The sequence below is a fragment of the Macaca nemestrina genome, chromosome 1, assembly GCF_043159975.1.
Source record: "Macaca nemestrina isolate mMacNem1 chromosome 1, mMacNem.hap1, whole genome shotgun sequence".
In the NCBI taxonomy this organism is placed as follows: domain Eukaryota; kingdom Metazoa; phylum Chordata; class Mammalia; order Primates; family Cercopithecidae; genus Macaca; species Macaca nemestrina.
In genome coordinates this window covers 96931072-96947957 of record NC_092125.1, presented here as the reverse complement: position 1 = coordinate 96947957, position 16886 = coordinate 96931072, and the positions used below count along the sequence as shown (strand labels likewise).

General features: G+C 40.0%; 1 protein-coding gene across 7 annotated transcripts in view; it reads left to right on the top strand.

The window, feature by feature from the left end:
• LOC105498234 (discoidin domain receptor tyrosine kinase 2) overlaps window positions 1-16886 on the top strand; it is a 164197-nt gene that overhangs the window by 92929 nt on the left and 54382 nt on the right. For 6 of the 7 annotated variants that reach the window (XM_011770243.3, XM_071081961.1, XM_011770240.3 and 3 more), the window contains one exon: window positions 5880-5988. The exons of the other annotated variant lie outside the window; for it this stretch is intronic. In XM_011770243.3, coding sequence (XP_011768545.1) covers window positions 5907-5988 — 82 coding nt within the window. In that variant the 5' untranslated portion in view covers window positions 5880-5906. The remainder of the gene's footprint in view (window positions 1-5879; window positions 5989-16886) is intronic. 7 annotated transcript variants of the gene reach the window in all.

The window sequence follows — 16886 nt, the reverse complement described above, 5'->3', positions numbered from 1 at the left end:
TCTTTTGATCTTAAAGAAGTTTTGAATTTTGATGGAAACATTTATTATTCTTTTCATTTCTGGATTTTGCTTTCCATGTCTTATTTGTGCAGGCCTTCCTTATCTTTAGGTCATAGCAAATTGTTCTAGATTTTCCTTGAAATATTCTTATGGTTGCATCTTTACATTTTGGGCTCTTCATTTTTTTGAGGTGTAGATACACCTTCATTTGCTTTTTTTTTTTAATATTTTAAGTTCTAGGGTACATATGCATAACGTGCAGGTTTGTTACATATGTATACATGTGCCATGTTGGTGTGCTGCACCCATTAACTCGTCATTTACATTAGGTATATTTCCTAATGCTATCCCTCCCCACTCCCCCCTCCCCATAATAGGACCTGGTGTGTGATGCTCCCCTTCCTGTGTCCAAGTAATCTCATTGTTCAGTTCCCACCTATGAGTGAGAACACGCGGTATTTGGTTTTCTGTTCTTGCGATAGTTTGCTGAGAATGATGGTTTCCAGCTGCATCCATGTCCCTACAAAGGACACAAACTCATCCTTTTTTATGGCTGCATAGTGTTCCATGGTGTATATGTGCCACATTTTCTTAATCCAGTCTGTCACTGATGGACATTTGGGTTGATTCCAAGTCTTTGCTATTGTGAATAGTGCTGCAATAAACATACGTGTGCATGTATCTTTATAGCAGCATGACTTATAATCCTTTGGGTATATCCCCAGTAATGGGATGGCTGGGTCATATGGTACTTCTAGTTCTAGATCCTTGAGGAATCGCCACACTGTTTTCTACAATGGTTGGACTAGTTTACAGTCCCACCAACAGTGTAAAATTGTTCCTATTTCTCCACATCCTCTCCAGCACCTGTTGTTTCCTGACTTTTTAATGATTGCCATTCTAACTGGTGTGAGATGGTATCTCATTGTGGTTTTGATTTGCATTTCTCTGATGGCCAGTGATGATGAGCATTTTTTCATGTGTCTGTTGGTTGTATGAATGTCTTCTTTTGAGAAGTGTCTGTTCATATCCTTTGCCCACTTTTTGATGGGGTTGTTTGTTTTTTTCTTGTAAATTTGATTGAGTTCTTTGTAGGTTCTGGATATTAACACTTTGTCAGATGAGTAGATTGCAAAAATTTTCTCCCATTCTGTAGGTTGCCTGTTCACTCTGATAGTAGTTTCTTTTGCTGTGCAGAAGCACTTTAGTTTAATTAGATCCCATTTGTCAATTTTGGCTTTTGTTGCCGTTGCTTTTGGACATGAAGTCCTTGCCCATGCCTATGTCGACTACTAAAGCATCTGAAACTTCTTCACCAAGTTTAAATGCTCCCTTTCTCAGGTGGTACATTTCCATTTGTTCATGAGTCTTTTCTGGGTTGTTCATTCTCTTCAATGTTCTGCTTATCTATTTATATACCAATTACATACTCAGGGAGGCCTTTGCTGGCCACCTTACCTAGAATAGGTCTCATTCCCTTTGTATTACATTACTGTATTTTATTTTCTTCCATGTAGATATGTTTCTTTAAAATTCTTCTTCATTTACTTGTTTGCTTATGTACTATAAGTTCCATGTTGGCAGGAACCTTCTTTGCCTTTTTACTGATGTGCTTATCACCTGTAATAGCACCTAATAGCTGTTTACAAAATAGTTGCTGAATGAATGAATGAAGGCCAGTGGCTTGACCAGTGGTGTTTGCATTTTGCGTTTTATTTCTTAAGGCTTAAATAAATTGCCAAAGGGATTTCTACTACTAACTAAAGAAGTGGGTAGAGAAGGGCTTTTTCAGAAGTCCTTGACATGCTTCTTTTGAGTTCTGTTCACATGTCATATTGTTTAAATATTGAACCCTTGGAAAGACTCCTTCAAAGGTGCAGAAAAGGGTTTTTCTGCTCACAATAAGCTTTGGAGATACTTCCTTTTAGGGCATGAAATTTAAAATGACCAGATGTAGTCACTGAATATATGGCTCGAGACAATCATTAATTCATTCTGCAAATACTTACCAGGCACTCTGGTAGTGTTGAGACTACAATAGTGAATAAAATGAACATGGAGCTTGTGTGTGTTGGGGGTAATACAAATTAAACAATCACAGCAATGAATATATAGTGAGAAACTATGATCATTTCTATATAGAAACATGTTTTTAGAGTATGTAACAATCAAGGGGATCAGAGAATATTTCACTGAGAAAGTGACCATTTAGTGGAGATCTGAACTAGGCAAAGAGAGGAGAGAAGGTTCTTGGCAGAGGTCCTTAGGCAAAAGAAAATGGAAGAAAAAAGAAAAGAAGCCCCAGTGTGACTGAGGTGGAAAGGATGAGGAGAAGGGCAGCTCTGGTGAAGTAGGTGGAGCCCAGATCGAAGGATGATATAGTGCGATGGTGAGCAAAAACAAAAGAAGGAGCAACAACAACAACAAAAACTCATGTGGATTTTGAAGTAACACCAGCCTTAGGTTCACATATGAGTTTGGTCACCTATCAGGTATGTAACCTGATCAGCTTTAACCTCTTTCTCCTTAGCTCCCCTGTTGTTGAAAACAAAACTCATTGAGTTACTGTGAATATTGGAAGAGACATCTCTGATTCGCAGTAGATACACATGGTATAGGTATAATACTTCTAGGTGCTTTACAGTGCTCTGATTGTTAGCTGACAGTCATCTAATTGTAAACAAAACAGAAAAATAATTACTGCTTTTGGAGATTCGTAGTGTGAAGCCCAGCAACAGTTTCAAAAAGTAAATTAGTTAACATTTTTTGAACACTTAGTAAGTTTGACTTAGTTCAGTTAAAAACCATTTTTGAGCACATACTTTGTACATAATATAAAGTAATACTTTGGCAATACAAGAATGAGCCATTTTGAAGTTAATGATTAAATGGATAATTTTATAACAATGTTGTGAAGGATCCAATAGAGTTAAATTAAGTATGTGTTTTGGTGAAGGCAAGAAAGGAAATGAGGTATGGGAGATATTCTTTGCAGAAGGAATTTTTGGGGAGGGGAGGAAGTTACGGCCAGTAACCCATGAGAGAGGTGCCACAGGAGAGAGAGAATTCTAGGACTCTTCTGCAAAAGGCTGCTAGGAGAGGGCGGGGAGCCAGGGCAGTCCTGGGCCTCAGTGCTTACTGAATGGCTGCTTACAAAGAGCTCGGGTCGCTCTGGAAGGACATCCTGGATTATGGTCATGAGTTAGTGCTCAGCTATAGCCAAGACCAATGTCTCCAGGATTCACCTGTGTGTTTCTTTCTCTGGACATGTTTCTTTAGGGACTTATTTATGGAAATAGTGTTCTTGCTGCTGGAAGTAGCTAGGAACACTGAGACATGTATTTTATCTTATCCAAATCAATGCTGTGAAACTATGGAGCTCATCACCCTTTGTAGTTGTGGATCACACACCCCTCAGCCCCTCACTATGGGGTCATTTAAATATTCTGTGTTTTATTTGTTTGGATCCATCCTCTTCAGTCAAAACCATCTGACTATATTGCTTTCTTTTTTATTTTTTTTAGCCCCTCTGGGTGTGTCAGTATTATACTGCTTAGAAATTGTCTTAGAAAACTTCTGTTTCCTGAAAAAGAAAGTGCCTTACTCATGTCATCCTCTTATTTACTCCACCCCTGTTATTGCCTATTAAAGTCTTATCCATCCTTCAAGAACCTGATCAGATTTTTTTTTTCTCCATGAAGCCTTCCCTAATCACTCCAGCTTAAGAGAATTTTTTCTTTCTTTATAATATTGTGTCACATACTATTTCTAACAGTGCATCCAATGCTTGCTTGATTATTAGTGTTACTCAGAGGGATTTTTTTTAAAAATCAAAATCAACTTTGTATTCTAGAACAGTTTTGTTTGTTTGTTTGTTTGTTTGTTTGTTTTTGTCTTGCTCTGTCACCCAGGCTGGAGTGCAGTGGCACAATCTCGGCTCACTGCAACCTCCACCTCCTGGGTTCAAGTGGTTCTCATGCCTTAACCTCCCAAGTAACTGGGATTACAGGCACTCACCACCATGCCTGGCTAATTTTTGTATTTTTAACAGAGACGGGGTTTCACCATGATGGCCAGGCTGGTGTCGAACTCCTGACCTCAGGTGATCTGCCTGCCTCGGCCTTCCAAAGTTCTGGGATTACAGGCGTGAGCCAATGTGCCTGGCCTTCTAGAGCAGTTTTATATTTACATAATCATTGTGATTACATTACATAATCATTGTGAAGCTGGTACAGGAAATCCTTGTATATCCCACATGCAGTTTCCCCTATTATTATCATCTTATATTAACATAGTACATTTGTCAAAATGAATGAACTGATAGGGATACATTATTATTAGCTAAAGTCCATTCTTTATTCTGATTTCCTCAGTGTCCCCTAATGTCCTCTGTCTGGATATAACATTGCACTTAGTCATCATGTCTCCTTAGGCTCCCTTACCTGTGACAGTTTCTCAGACTTCCTTGTTTTTAGTTACCTTGACAGTTTTGAGCATTACTCAACAGAAACTTTATAGCATTTCCCTCAATTGAGATTTGTCTGGTGATTTTTTTATAAGTAGACTGAGGTAATAGGTTTTTGGGTGGAAGACCACAGAGGTAAAGTGTCATTTTCATCACATAATATCAAGTACACATACCATCAATATGACTTATCAGTGTTGGTGTTAACCTTGATCACCCTGTCTTGAGGAAGTGTTTGTCAGATTTCTCCACTGAAAAGTGACACTTTTTCTTTCTCCATTTTTACGCTGTACTTCTTGGGACAAAGTAACTACATGCAACTAACTCTTAAGGAGCTGGGGAAGGGAGATAGTAATGCTTCATTTCCTTAAGAGCAGATTATCTACATAAATTATTTGGAATTCTTTTGCATTGGAAATATGCCTATTCTCCCCATTTGTTTATTCAATCATTAATTTATAGCAGCATGGACTCATGGATATTTATTTTATTCTTTGGTTTATAATTCAATACTACTTTTTTTGGAGGGGGAACTCATTAAGTGGGCTACTGTGTCCCTTTGACATCCCCCATAATCTTTTTGCATGTACGTTTTCTCAATTTCTGGCACTAAAAATACTCCAAGTCTATCTAGTGTATATTCTGCTCCATTCCCAGAATCAGCCATTTTCCTGAGGAATCCTGTCTCCTTTTATTGAAGAATGGTTATTAGAAATCAAGGTCTGAGCACTAGGTTTTCTCATTGCTACTGGGATGTCATTGCCTCTAGGCCCTCTCAGCGGATGGAACATATGTGTGTATACTAACCCAGACATATACACATGTCTACAAATATTTCCATATGTAACTATTTGTATCCTTATTAAGCTAAACATGAGTTCATACTGATGTCTCCAAATCTAATCTATTATCATATGAATCATTCTGGGGAAACCTGAAAATACAGAATCCCAGGTATCACTCCAGAGATAATGAATCGGGATAAATATTGAACGTATATGTTTTGAAAGGCAAACATTAAAAGTATTGAATATTTCTCTTGGTTGAATATTGGAATCAGTATTAAGATTTTGAAAACATCAGTTTACATGATAAATATAAGTTTTACTTTGCCATTATTCACCATTTGGGTAAGTATTTATCTTAGGAAAACTTTGTTGTCTGACTGTAGTTTTGCTAATTTAAATTTCAAGAGTGTGCAATCTGATAGAGTTTGAAAATTCTTGTATTAGGTGATTATTGGATGTGCCATTCAACTCCCAAAGTCTATGATTTGAAGTCCCATATATAAAAATAAACACTGCAGGAACACAAAATTAACTGTGAGAAGTGTATTCATTCATGTTGGCAGTATCTGCCTCACTCATTTCCTCTGCTTCCCTTTCTGTTTTCTTGCATTATTGGTTGGCGGCAGACTCCAGTTCCAACACCATCTTCTGAGATGATCCTGATTCCCAGAATGCTCTTGGTGCTGTTCCTGCTGCTGCCTATCTTGAGTTCTGCAAAAGCTCAGGTTAATCCAGGTAACATGGCTATTACTCAGTTATATGCTGGAAGACCGGCAGAATGTTAAAACCCACCAATGTTCAATGGTGGGTCTAAAAGCTGCCAAGAGGGTCTACAAAGTTCTTTCTCCATGGTGAAATAGGAACAAAAACTAATATTTTATATATATATACACACACACACACACGTATATATATACACACATATATATATGTATTTTAATACAACCTGTTGAATATTGTAAAAGATTTTCTTATATAGAGTAGGGTGCAGTAAGAGGGCATTTAAAAAATGCGAGGTGGCAGAAGCAACCATTTGCTTCTGCATCTTCTGAGAAAAACAGGACAGAATTTTTAGATGTCTTAGAGAACTTCTTCAGGTTGGTTTACGAGTTGTTTCTGGCTGTCTTAGGCTTTGATTTTGCTTGGATGTCCTGTTATGCTTTTGGGATCCTGGTCCTGTGGGATCTCAGGCAGATTCTCTTTCCTCTAGGGTGTGGCCATGCTCAAAATAAATAGGTTAGGAGAATCTTTTGAGCCTAATTTTGTGGGATTATGTTGTATTACATGCACTTTTAAAGTTTAAATGGAAGTAAATAATTGTATTATTTGTTACACAATAATGCTGCTTAACAACCTATCCAAAGCTCAATGTCTTTAAATGAACATTTATTTGGCTCCTGGCTGGACTAGTTTGGACTGTTCTCTATTCTGTGTTGATTCACTCAAGCATAACTGAGAGTCAGCTGGCTATTGGCTCATCTAGGATGGCTGCGGCACAGATGAATGGGGCAACTTTGCTGTGCTCTGTTTCATCCTCCTGCAGACTAGCCTGGGTATGTTTTCCTGGAAATTGCACAGGAACAAGACCAGAAGCCAGAATATTCAAACATTTTTCAAGTCACTGCTGAAATCGTGTTTACGTCTCATTGGCCAAAGCAATTCATGTGGCCGAGCCCAGAGTCAGAGTGGGAGAGCACAAAAAATTAGATGGTAAAGATCTGGGATGCAGGTATTGGAGAAGAATTGGAGTCATTTTTTTTTTCATTTTGCCACAAATATGAACATGGAAAAGTATACACAGCTTAAGTGTTGAATTTTATGAATTTTATAAACTGAACACATCTAAACAGTACCTGAATTAAGAAACAGAACTATACCAGCATTTCAGAAGCTCTCTTCATGCTTCATTCCAGTAACTTTTCTCACCACCCCCCAAAGGTAGCCATTATCCTGCTTTCCAGCAACATAGATGAGTTTTGCCCATTTTTGTACTTATATACACAGAATTAGATGATGCATAAATGCTCTTTGTGTCTGGCTTCGTTCACTCAACGTTTTGTTTATGAGATTCATCCTACTGTTGCATGCAGTTGTCAACTATTCATTTTCATTGTTGTATATTACTTTGACTATTTTATGTAGCCAATCTACTGTAGATGGGAATTTGGATAATTTCTAGTTTGGGCCGATTATGAACAAAGCTCCTATAATTATTCTTGTATAAAACTTTTGGTAGAGATAAGTACTCAGTTCCTTTGAGTATACACTTAGAAGTGGAACTTTCATATGTGTAGCATATGATGTACTATTCTGCATAATACCAAAAATTGTTTTGAAGTGCTTTACCATTTTACCATCCCATAGCAGTATATGTGAGTTCCAGTTGTTGCATGCTATATTTTGATTCTAGAGGGTGCTTTAATTTTGTCCTCTTCATAGCATAAGGGTTCATTTGTGAAATGTTTGCTCTCCTCCTTCCACAAAAGTTCCATGTACATGGGTTTTTCTTTATACCTTCAATAGGAAATACGATCAAAACTCCTTAAAATCAAAGAATTATTGGTTGAAGAAGCCCAGTGCCTTGTTACTTTCTCATAATAAGCTCAGCTGTTGCATCTCAGATCCTAACTTGGGTACCATTTTTTCCTTTTTCTGCTCTGTATTCCTCTCTATCAATTGTTGATGTTTGGTTGCCTCCTACTACATTCTTCATGCTCTGAGTTCCAAGGAAGAGTGCTGTGAGTGCATGGAGTGGTGGGATGTTTTGGTGGTAAGCATACTCACGGAGACTGGCATACCATGAGGACATTTAAATGACTAACCAGGAGAGTTAATCTTCTGTGTTAGAGTCCACACTGTGGCCCTGGAACAGGAAATGGACTGTTTGAAGACAGCAAATAGTCATCTTACTTTTTTTTTTTTTTTTTCTATTTCTGGTGTCAGGTATTTCTGTTGGCTCTTTCTGACAGGGAAAAAGAAACAGACATCTCGATTTGCAAAGACCTTTATAGGAAAACAGGACATGTTGAAGGACTAATCCTTCCCTCTGCCATTTCTTTCTATTTTACCAAGTCAAACCAGAGACGAGTGTTTGAGGCAGATGAGAAATTTTCATTCATTATCAGTGATGAAGAGTCTATCATGAATCCTGAGGCTCATGGAATTTTATAGCTTGCACACTGCTGAGCACAAAGTCAACATATAACAAATGCATGTTGATTTAAGGATGACTCTTCAGGAGTCCTTACTGGTGTCAACTGAAAGACTGACTATAACCGAAAGTATTGAAAGGTAACTGAAGGCACTGAAAGACTGAGTAAATTCTTGGCCAGTTAGGTTTTTCCCATAGGGAGGCCACATGATATAACAAATAGAACTTAAGCCAGGAGACTGGGTTATAAGCAAATCCATTATGCAACCAATTATTAAATTATCGAAACATTTTAGTTGGTTATTACATATAAAATATTGGTTGGTTAATAGTTACTGTGCTAAGCATTAAACTCAATAAAATAAAAATAAAATAATAATTAGTTGAAGCTCATTGTTGAAGATTTTACAGTGACTATTGGTCAATAAGCCTTCAGTATTAGCATGATTTAGTTGATAGCAGAAACATTGAATATGATATGATATGAAATACCCATCTTGGGATCTCAGCAGATACCAAGAGAGGATAAATAATCTTGTTTATATTTTTAAAATTCTCTACTATTTTAAATCATAAATGTCTCACTGGTGTCATCCAGGGAGGCTGCAGAGTATTGGTGGTATGACAGAGATAGTTGGCCGAGGCACGAAGGCAGCAGAGCTCTTGGCTCACTGTTCTAAAGCATCTGAGTTTTGGCAAAGTAGGCAGTGAGGCACGTGGTGTTAGTGGCATTTCCAGTAATGGCAGTGTTAAAGGCAGCATTGTCAATGGGGCCTGCAGCGTAGGCTATGCAAGACTTTGTGGGAAATGCTGACATGAAATTGTATATACATAGTCCTGAATTGTGGGCAGTGTTCTCACCTATCTTCCAGCTGCAACGGTGCACCAGGAACTGGAACCTAATCATCATTCATCCAGTGGGGGAAGTTACTGGAAGAATTTGAGGCAGTTTCTTATATCCAAATCATGGATCAGAAATACCATTTAGCTAGTGACATCCAAATCAAACAAATAATCATCCCAATAATTTCTGAAAATCATTTCTACAAATCAACAGATGGTTGCAATGTTATTAGTTCTGATGAATGATTTGAAGTTAACTTAGAAAAAAGTATTTAGCTTACTTTTGAGTAACAACCCTAATTATAATCCTGACTTGGTCATAAATTAATTGCGTGACAGTGAGGACGTTGTTATGTGTCTCTTTGTACTTCCTTAATCTTTTCGCCTGTAGTAAGATTAAGTTGGATTAGATAATCTATGGTACCCTTCCTGCTACAAAATTGCTGTGATTTTTATGGTGTGAGAACTTTATAGCACATACTGGAAGATTTGCTGGGCTTTGGGCTTGGAGGTATAGCCCCTGAAGTTGCATGGCTGTTTTTGCAAGAAAGACTACTTGTTTCCAACTCCCTACCACTTCCCAGGCTCAGGGATGTGAAGTCTGAATTTCAGGAGAATCTTGCCTTTGGGATAAAGCACACAGGAAGTGACTGATAAATACTTAAAAATTTTAAACCCTAAAACTCTGCTTAGTGGCAGGTGAGTGCAGAAACCCTGCCCTAGCCTAACCTGCAGGAGCATCATAGTGCTACAAGCCACCCTGCTCCAGTGCATCTTTTGCTCTAGAGGTGAGACCAAGAAGTAGCATTTCGGGCTGAAGATACAGCATATGCAATGTCTGAGAGGAGGGAGAGGAACATGTGGGGCTCCTAGTGGAGGGTAATGAGTGAGAGAGCCAGCAGTGCTATGTAGGGGATCCATTCCTCTGTGGGATCCTTGAGTCAAGTTTTCCCTTATTTCCAACTTGGGCTGGGACTGCCAAACTTGATAGGAGAACTAAGGGTATCTCCATGGGAACGGGACCTCTTTAGACTCCACAATCATGTACTAAAATACTGGGCTGCAGTGGTTGTCTGAGTGTACACCAGTGTCAGGCTCCCCTAGGGGTCATAAAACCACTGTTGCAATGGTTGGTGGGGAACTGGCACCTTATGTTTTTCCAGATAGGAGGATGAACAGAAGTATCCTGATGATCCTGAAATTCTAGCCCAGCGGTCTGAAGCCCTGGGACCCACTCAGCCAACTAGAGGACTGTTGTGTATAAAAAGTACAGGGGTGCTTATTCTCACTCCCCTGACTTGGCCTGTGACAATTGTTTGTGGTTAGGAAAGGGAGAAACATCTCTTCTTCTCAACAGGCAAACCAGGCCTTTAGGATCCATGGTACAAAGCTGGGGCACGGCAGTGCTGGGACTTCCCATTTTCATCTCACACTTTCCCCTCATAGGAAGCAGGCAACTTACTACCAGTTCAGAGTCCTGGGGTGGGAGTCCCCTTTTGGTATTCAGAATGCTTCCACTTTGAAAAAGAGTGGCAAAGCCATTCAGGGTTTGGGATTAGGAGAGGAAGAGCTTTTCTCCTGCTGGCCCCAAATTTATTTTAGGTGCACCACTATGGTTTTTGTTCTTTCCAGCATCAATCCCACATGTCATTGAGTTCTTAGGGTCAGACAACTAGAATTTCTAGACTATTCATTTTGGAATGGACCTTAGAAATATCTAAGTCACTCTTCCTCATTTTACAGATGAGGAAATAGAGTCAAAACAGGTGAGTGATTTGCCCATGCTCTACATTTAGCTAATAGTAAAGCTAAGACAAGGACGCAGTGCTACCTGTCTCCCAACCCCAGGTGATTTCCACCTGGGCCCTCAGGGAGCGATGTGCTGAAGTGACCTTTATCTAAAAATCATGTGTATCTGCGCAGCCTCATGGCTTCCTTTCTGCAACCAACTTCCAATGTACCTTTATGGGGGTGAGATGTAATTGAGGTTTGAGGGACAGCCTGAGGCCAAAGAATGGAGTCAGATGAATAGGATATACAGTGCCCACACCTAGTCTCATTATGCTAAATGAGGAAGGCTGGAGCTAGAAGCCCTGCAGGGCCAACTTACCCCTACCCAGAAACTGAAGCACCAGGGATGCTTTAGTTCCCTTCTGCACCAGATTGTCCCTTTATCACCTCTCCCTTGTCTTCCACCAAGGCTGCTATGTGTTAATTCACCTACACATATTTCCAAATTGGAAACTCACTTTTGTTTCCCTGGGTTCTCATCATTCATGTTCCCAGAGATGTGCTGAGAAGGTTTATGTGGCCTTGTCTGTTAATGAGAAGGTGATGCTAGTTTCAGGTTTGTGAAACTAGGCCTGAGGTACTAGTGTTGTGATCTGTGTGTATGTGTGTGGGGGGGGTGGGTGGTAGGGGAGACTGTGTGTTAGATGGCCTGAACAGGGCCCTGAGACAAAGACATAAAAGGCTGGCAAAAGACCTCTTTGGTTGAATTTATCTTAAGTGAGCAATGCTAGAAGCTGCCCAGATTGGCTCTTTCTTGCTTGTGTGTTTGTTAAGTCTAGGCTGACGCCTGAGAGTTGCCTTTGGCATCCTTCCTGCCAGTAAAAGAGTCTTTCTGTGGGTAAAACAGAAACTCATCTGCCCCTTGAGCCCCCTTGGTTGTGCTGAATAGGGAAAAAGAGAATTCAAAATTCAAAGAATATTCAATGAACATTTAATATATTCTGGGTACCATTTTAAGTGGTGTCAACAAATTTAATCCTCACAATAACCTTATTAGTATTAGTATTATTACATAATAGTAGTAGTATTATTCCAGTTTTACAGAGGAGAAAGTGAGGCCAAGAAACATTAGGTAACTCACACCAGGTTATAGAGAAAGCTAAGTGGCAGAACTGGGATTCGACCCAGCTCCAGCAAGCATGCTCTTTTCTTCTACTTCTTCTTTTTTCTTTATCCCCTTTTTTCAAATTTCCAACAATGTATCAGTTAATAGTTTTTTGTTTGTTTGTTTTTGGAGAGGGCATCTTGCTCTGTCACCCAGGCTGGAGTGCAGTGGCATGAACATGACTCACTGCAGCCTCGACCTCCTGGGCTCAAGCGATCCTCCTGCCTCAGCTCCCCAAGTAGCTGGGACTACAGGCATGCACCACCACACCCAACTAGTTTGAGTGTTTTTTGTAGAGAAGAGGTTTTGCCATGTTGGCCAGACTGGTCTTGAACTCCTGACCTCACCCTCCTAAAGTGCTGGGATTACAGGTATGAGCCACCACACTCGGCCACAAGCATGCTCTTGACCTCTGTGCTCTACTGCCTGTGGAGTGTGAGACTCAAGGAATGTCAAGGCAGAGGAACCCCAGATTCATGGACCAGCCATGAATGGGTTACAGAGACCTGTGAATCCCCTGAAATTGCATTCCAAACTTAATGTACGAAAACAAAAGTACATTTGCAGAAGGAAAAAATTTTCTATTATCAGATGCTCAAAAGACTCTGTGACCAGTTCCAGAAAAGGCTAAGAATGACTGATTTAATCTAATCTTGTACGAATGAGGAAACTGAGGTTTAGAGACATGAAGTGATGGGAAGAAACATGTTTGAAAACACTATTACTGGACCTAATCAGTCTTTGCCTACTTGCTGGGAGAGCACGGTCAGAGTTTTGGCTTCTCTAACCGCAGTCTTGACACCTATCACTGATCGCTGCCTTAAGGGCTGTTACAAAGAGTAAGAGAATATATGTAAAGTACCTAGCATAGCATCAAACACACAGAATGTGATTAATAAATGCTAGAACTTCTGTCCTCTTCCTTAATTTTGTATATTGTGCTGTGATAATGGCAGACTTCATTAGTCTTTCCATTATTCTATACTGTTCTCTATATTTTAACTTAACTGTAAAAATATTTCATTTTCTCTGAGGGCAGACTTCTCCTAATTCCTGGGCTTTGTATCTTGGGATAAAAGGGTTCCAAATGCATCTACTGCATCATCAGCTTTCCATCCAAAGTAGCCAGGTGAATTCCCGGTTCATACCCTAAAACTTTGCCTTTACCCTGTTGTTTTACATTCTGAGGCCTGGATTCCTAACTTGTAAAAGGCAGTCACAGGAGCTAAAAGTAATGCAAGAAAAAATAAGGCTCCACTTTTTTTCTGTGGTCAGTAGGGATAGAGGCCCATGGAGACCTAGTCTCCTTGAGTCTAAACTTTGGGGCCAGGAACATGATCATGGGACTGCAGGAAGAGCTTCACACAAAGTCCCTTCTCTGGACCTCTCAGTTTTCACAACCACCTGCAGAGCTCAGGTTTGCTCAGAGGTCTCATGTGGAAAGACTAAGAGTCTACAGAAGAACAACAGTGTTGGCAGGAGCAGACAAGGAGACAGGGACCCTGCTTACTATGGAAATCAGGCACTGGGGCCATTAGGGCCGTGCATCACTGGTGCTTCACATATTTGCTTATTAATGTTTTTTTCTGAAAGCTGACAAGAACTCTAGGAGCTTCAAGTCTATAAGATCAGAATATACAGTATAGTGATACAAGTATGTAAGAAACATTGATACAGATAAAAAATAGGAAAAAGATATGAAACTATATATACAGGATAAAAAGCAATATAAACATTATAATAAATATTTAATATATATGTGTGTATATTTATGTATATATGTATGTATATATAGATATATCTATCTATATGGTCACGTGTTACATGTTACATGTGAACATATATGTCTATATAAATATCTATATTTAGATATATATTTTTATATATGTACATACATATTCCATAAATATATATGTAAATATGTTCACATTTTACCCAATCGGGTCAAATCTCTGGTGTCGTGCTAGTTGAGATACTGAAGGTATGAGAGTTAGCTGGAGCTGAAAGAATTTTCTAGGCTAGGTGAAAAGAGGAAGGGAAAGCTTTTGAGCCAAAGAAAAGCCGCAGAGGCACAAATAGAAAAACAAGAGTCAGGATAGTGATTATTGAGGGGTCATGAGGGAAGGTGGGGGTAGGATGGGACCAAAAGTAGGAACCATATAGTCTTGGGATACTCAGTATATGACAAATGCCTTATGATCAAAGGCCTTGCTTCACCTGGTGTTAACATAATGCTATGCCTTGCTGTCTTTCCGAGGGTGCACGTTCCTTTTGCTATCACATTTCAACAAATCCTGGGACCAGCGCGTTCTAAAAATTAAACAAGCAATAATCCTCCCTGGGCTCTCTGTCCAGATTCTTCCCCAGCTTGGTGGTTCTGGACCCTAGGGATCATACTATAAACAGTGTGTGTGTGCTGGTAGCAGTGTGTGATGACCATGTGATACGGTTACTAGACAATGACAATGAGGATCAAGAGATCCAGATTCTAGTTCCAGCTCTGTCACTATCTAGCTTTGTGACTTTAGGTAAATCTCTGCACCTCACTTTGCTCATTTATAACATGGGATTCCATAAACTTTGCTCTCTGAACTTCATAGGGTTACTGCAGGGGATTGAATGAGAAAATGGAAATAAATGGGCTTTGAAAAGTTACATGCAAATATCAAAGACTGTGACTTATTACTTTTGGAAGAGAAGAAAATGAAAATAAACACTATGAAACAATAGTTTCTATCAAGCAGATGATGCCGGAGGAAGAAAGAGAAAAAAACTCCATTCGTGACCATTAAGGTCCTTTGTGGTCCCCAAGACAGACTTAAAGTTGCTTTTGGGGAATGGAGCTTCTAACGGTCCTGAACTCTGGCCACCCTAACTCTAAAGGGATGTAGGGCCCTGTGCTCAGGTCAAGCATATCCATTACTCTCTCTCTCTCTCTCTCTCTCTCTCTCTCTCTCTCTCTTTTTTTTTAATTTTTAATTTTTTTTTTTTTCTGGGGAGAATAGTGTGATTGTTGACTTAGCTCTTAGTCTTGGCCTGTGGGTCTCTGAAGAGCATGGATGTGGCAAGATAGCCCTCACAGAATTTTTCAGTGGTTTGGACACATACACAGTAAAGTAGAAGTTAAGACACTAAAATCAGTGAGGTTTTTTTATGAGCTTAAGTGGGAGGTGATGAGTTGTTAAAAAAATTTATGCAACTTTTTTTTTTTTTCCTGCTTCAGAGATTTTTATGATTTTGGTCTTTGTCTTTGGTGTAATGATAATCTTTTGTGTCTTCATGACTAGCACCTATGACAGTGCTTGGCTTATATAGGCAATCAACAAATGTTTGATGAATAAGAAGGGGGAGGGGGAAAAAGGAAGTTAAGGAAACTCCCAGGCTTCTTTGTATTTATTTATTTATTATTTGAGACGGAGTTTCACTCTTATTGCCCAGGCTGGAGTGCAATGGCGTGATCGCGGCTCACTGCAACCTCCGCCTCCCAGGTTCAAGAGATTCTCCTGCCTCAGCCTCTCAGGTAGCTGGGATTACAGGCATGCACCACCACACCTGGCTAATTTTGTATTTTTAGTAGAGATGAAGTTTCTCCATGTTGGTCAGGCTGGTGTTGAACTCCTGACCTCAGGTGATCTGCCCACCTTGGCCTCCCAAAGTGCTGGGATTTCAGGTGTAAGCCACCGCGCCTGGCCTTTTGTTTGTTTGTTTGTTTGTTTCCCAAAGAACAAAACAAAAAAGATCTAAATGATGCCATGTGAGACTTGATCTCAGAAAGATGTTGTGAAGCTGAGAAGGAACCCTTAGGAATATCATCCTTTTAAATGATGAGATGCTGAGTATGGAGTGAGTAAATTAGAGGGAAGATAATGAACCGAGGCCGCTTTAGCTGAAGCTACTAAAGTGCAGCACCAGGGATCCAACCTTCTAGTATTAGAGAACTGGGTGGGAGAACCCATCTCCTTGAAGAGGTAGAGCAGCCCGGGGCTGCGGGGGAGGGGGAGGCCTTCATGTTTGTTCCTAAAGGCCACAAGTGGAGCATTTTGATTGTTATACTTAAAGGAAAGTGTGGTTGAATTTGACTCAAATATATGTAAATATCCTATGATTGGCATTTCAAGGGAGGAAGTCAGATTCAATCTTTCGGCTCCTGTAACCTATATTAAAGATAGGAAGTATGCAATGATGTGTACTGTCTATATATAGGCATTGCTAACTTGAGAAATGTATTGGCATGGGAGGAGCCCTGGGCTTGGGCATGGGGCAAATCCACCTCGAAAGCAGAGCAGAGTGTCTTCATTCTGGGTAGCTGGTAGGATATAAGCCTGGATTCTTGGTCTTCCAGTGCTGCTTAAAATCTCCATGTTCTCTCTCCCCACCAGGTCCTGAACTCTAATCTGTGTCTTGTCCAACTCTCAAAAACTCAGCTCACCTCGTCAGAGGGCTTCTCCTTACATTCCTCCTCCACGTAGCCCCAGCATTTGGCACATGTGCTGAGTGAGATATGCTGCATGCTTGAGGGATACCAGGTCTCCCTCAAAAACTCTGCTGATTTTGTCCCGTTGCGACCCTCTGCTAGTGCCAAACCTGGAGTCAGCCTCCTGCCCCTGCTCCAAATGGGCAAATGGCTGAAAGTGGCTATAGAAGTTCCCTCACCTCTCTGAGATTCTCCCTTCTCTGAAGTCTTGGTCTCTGCATTCTCATTGCCTTAGAAACAATCAGATTCCTTCAAGTAGATGATTTATG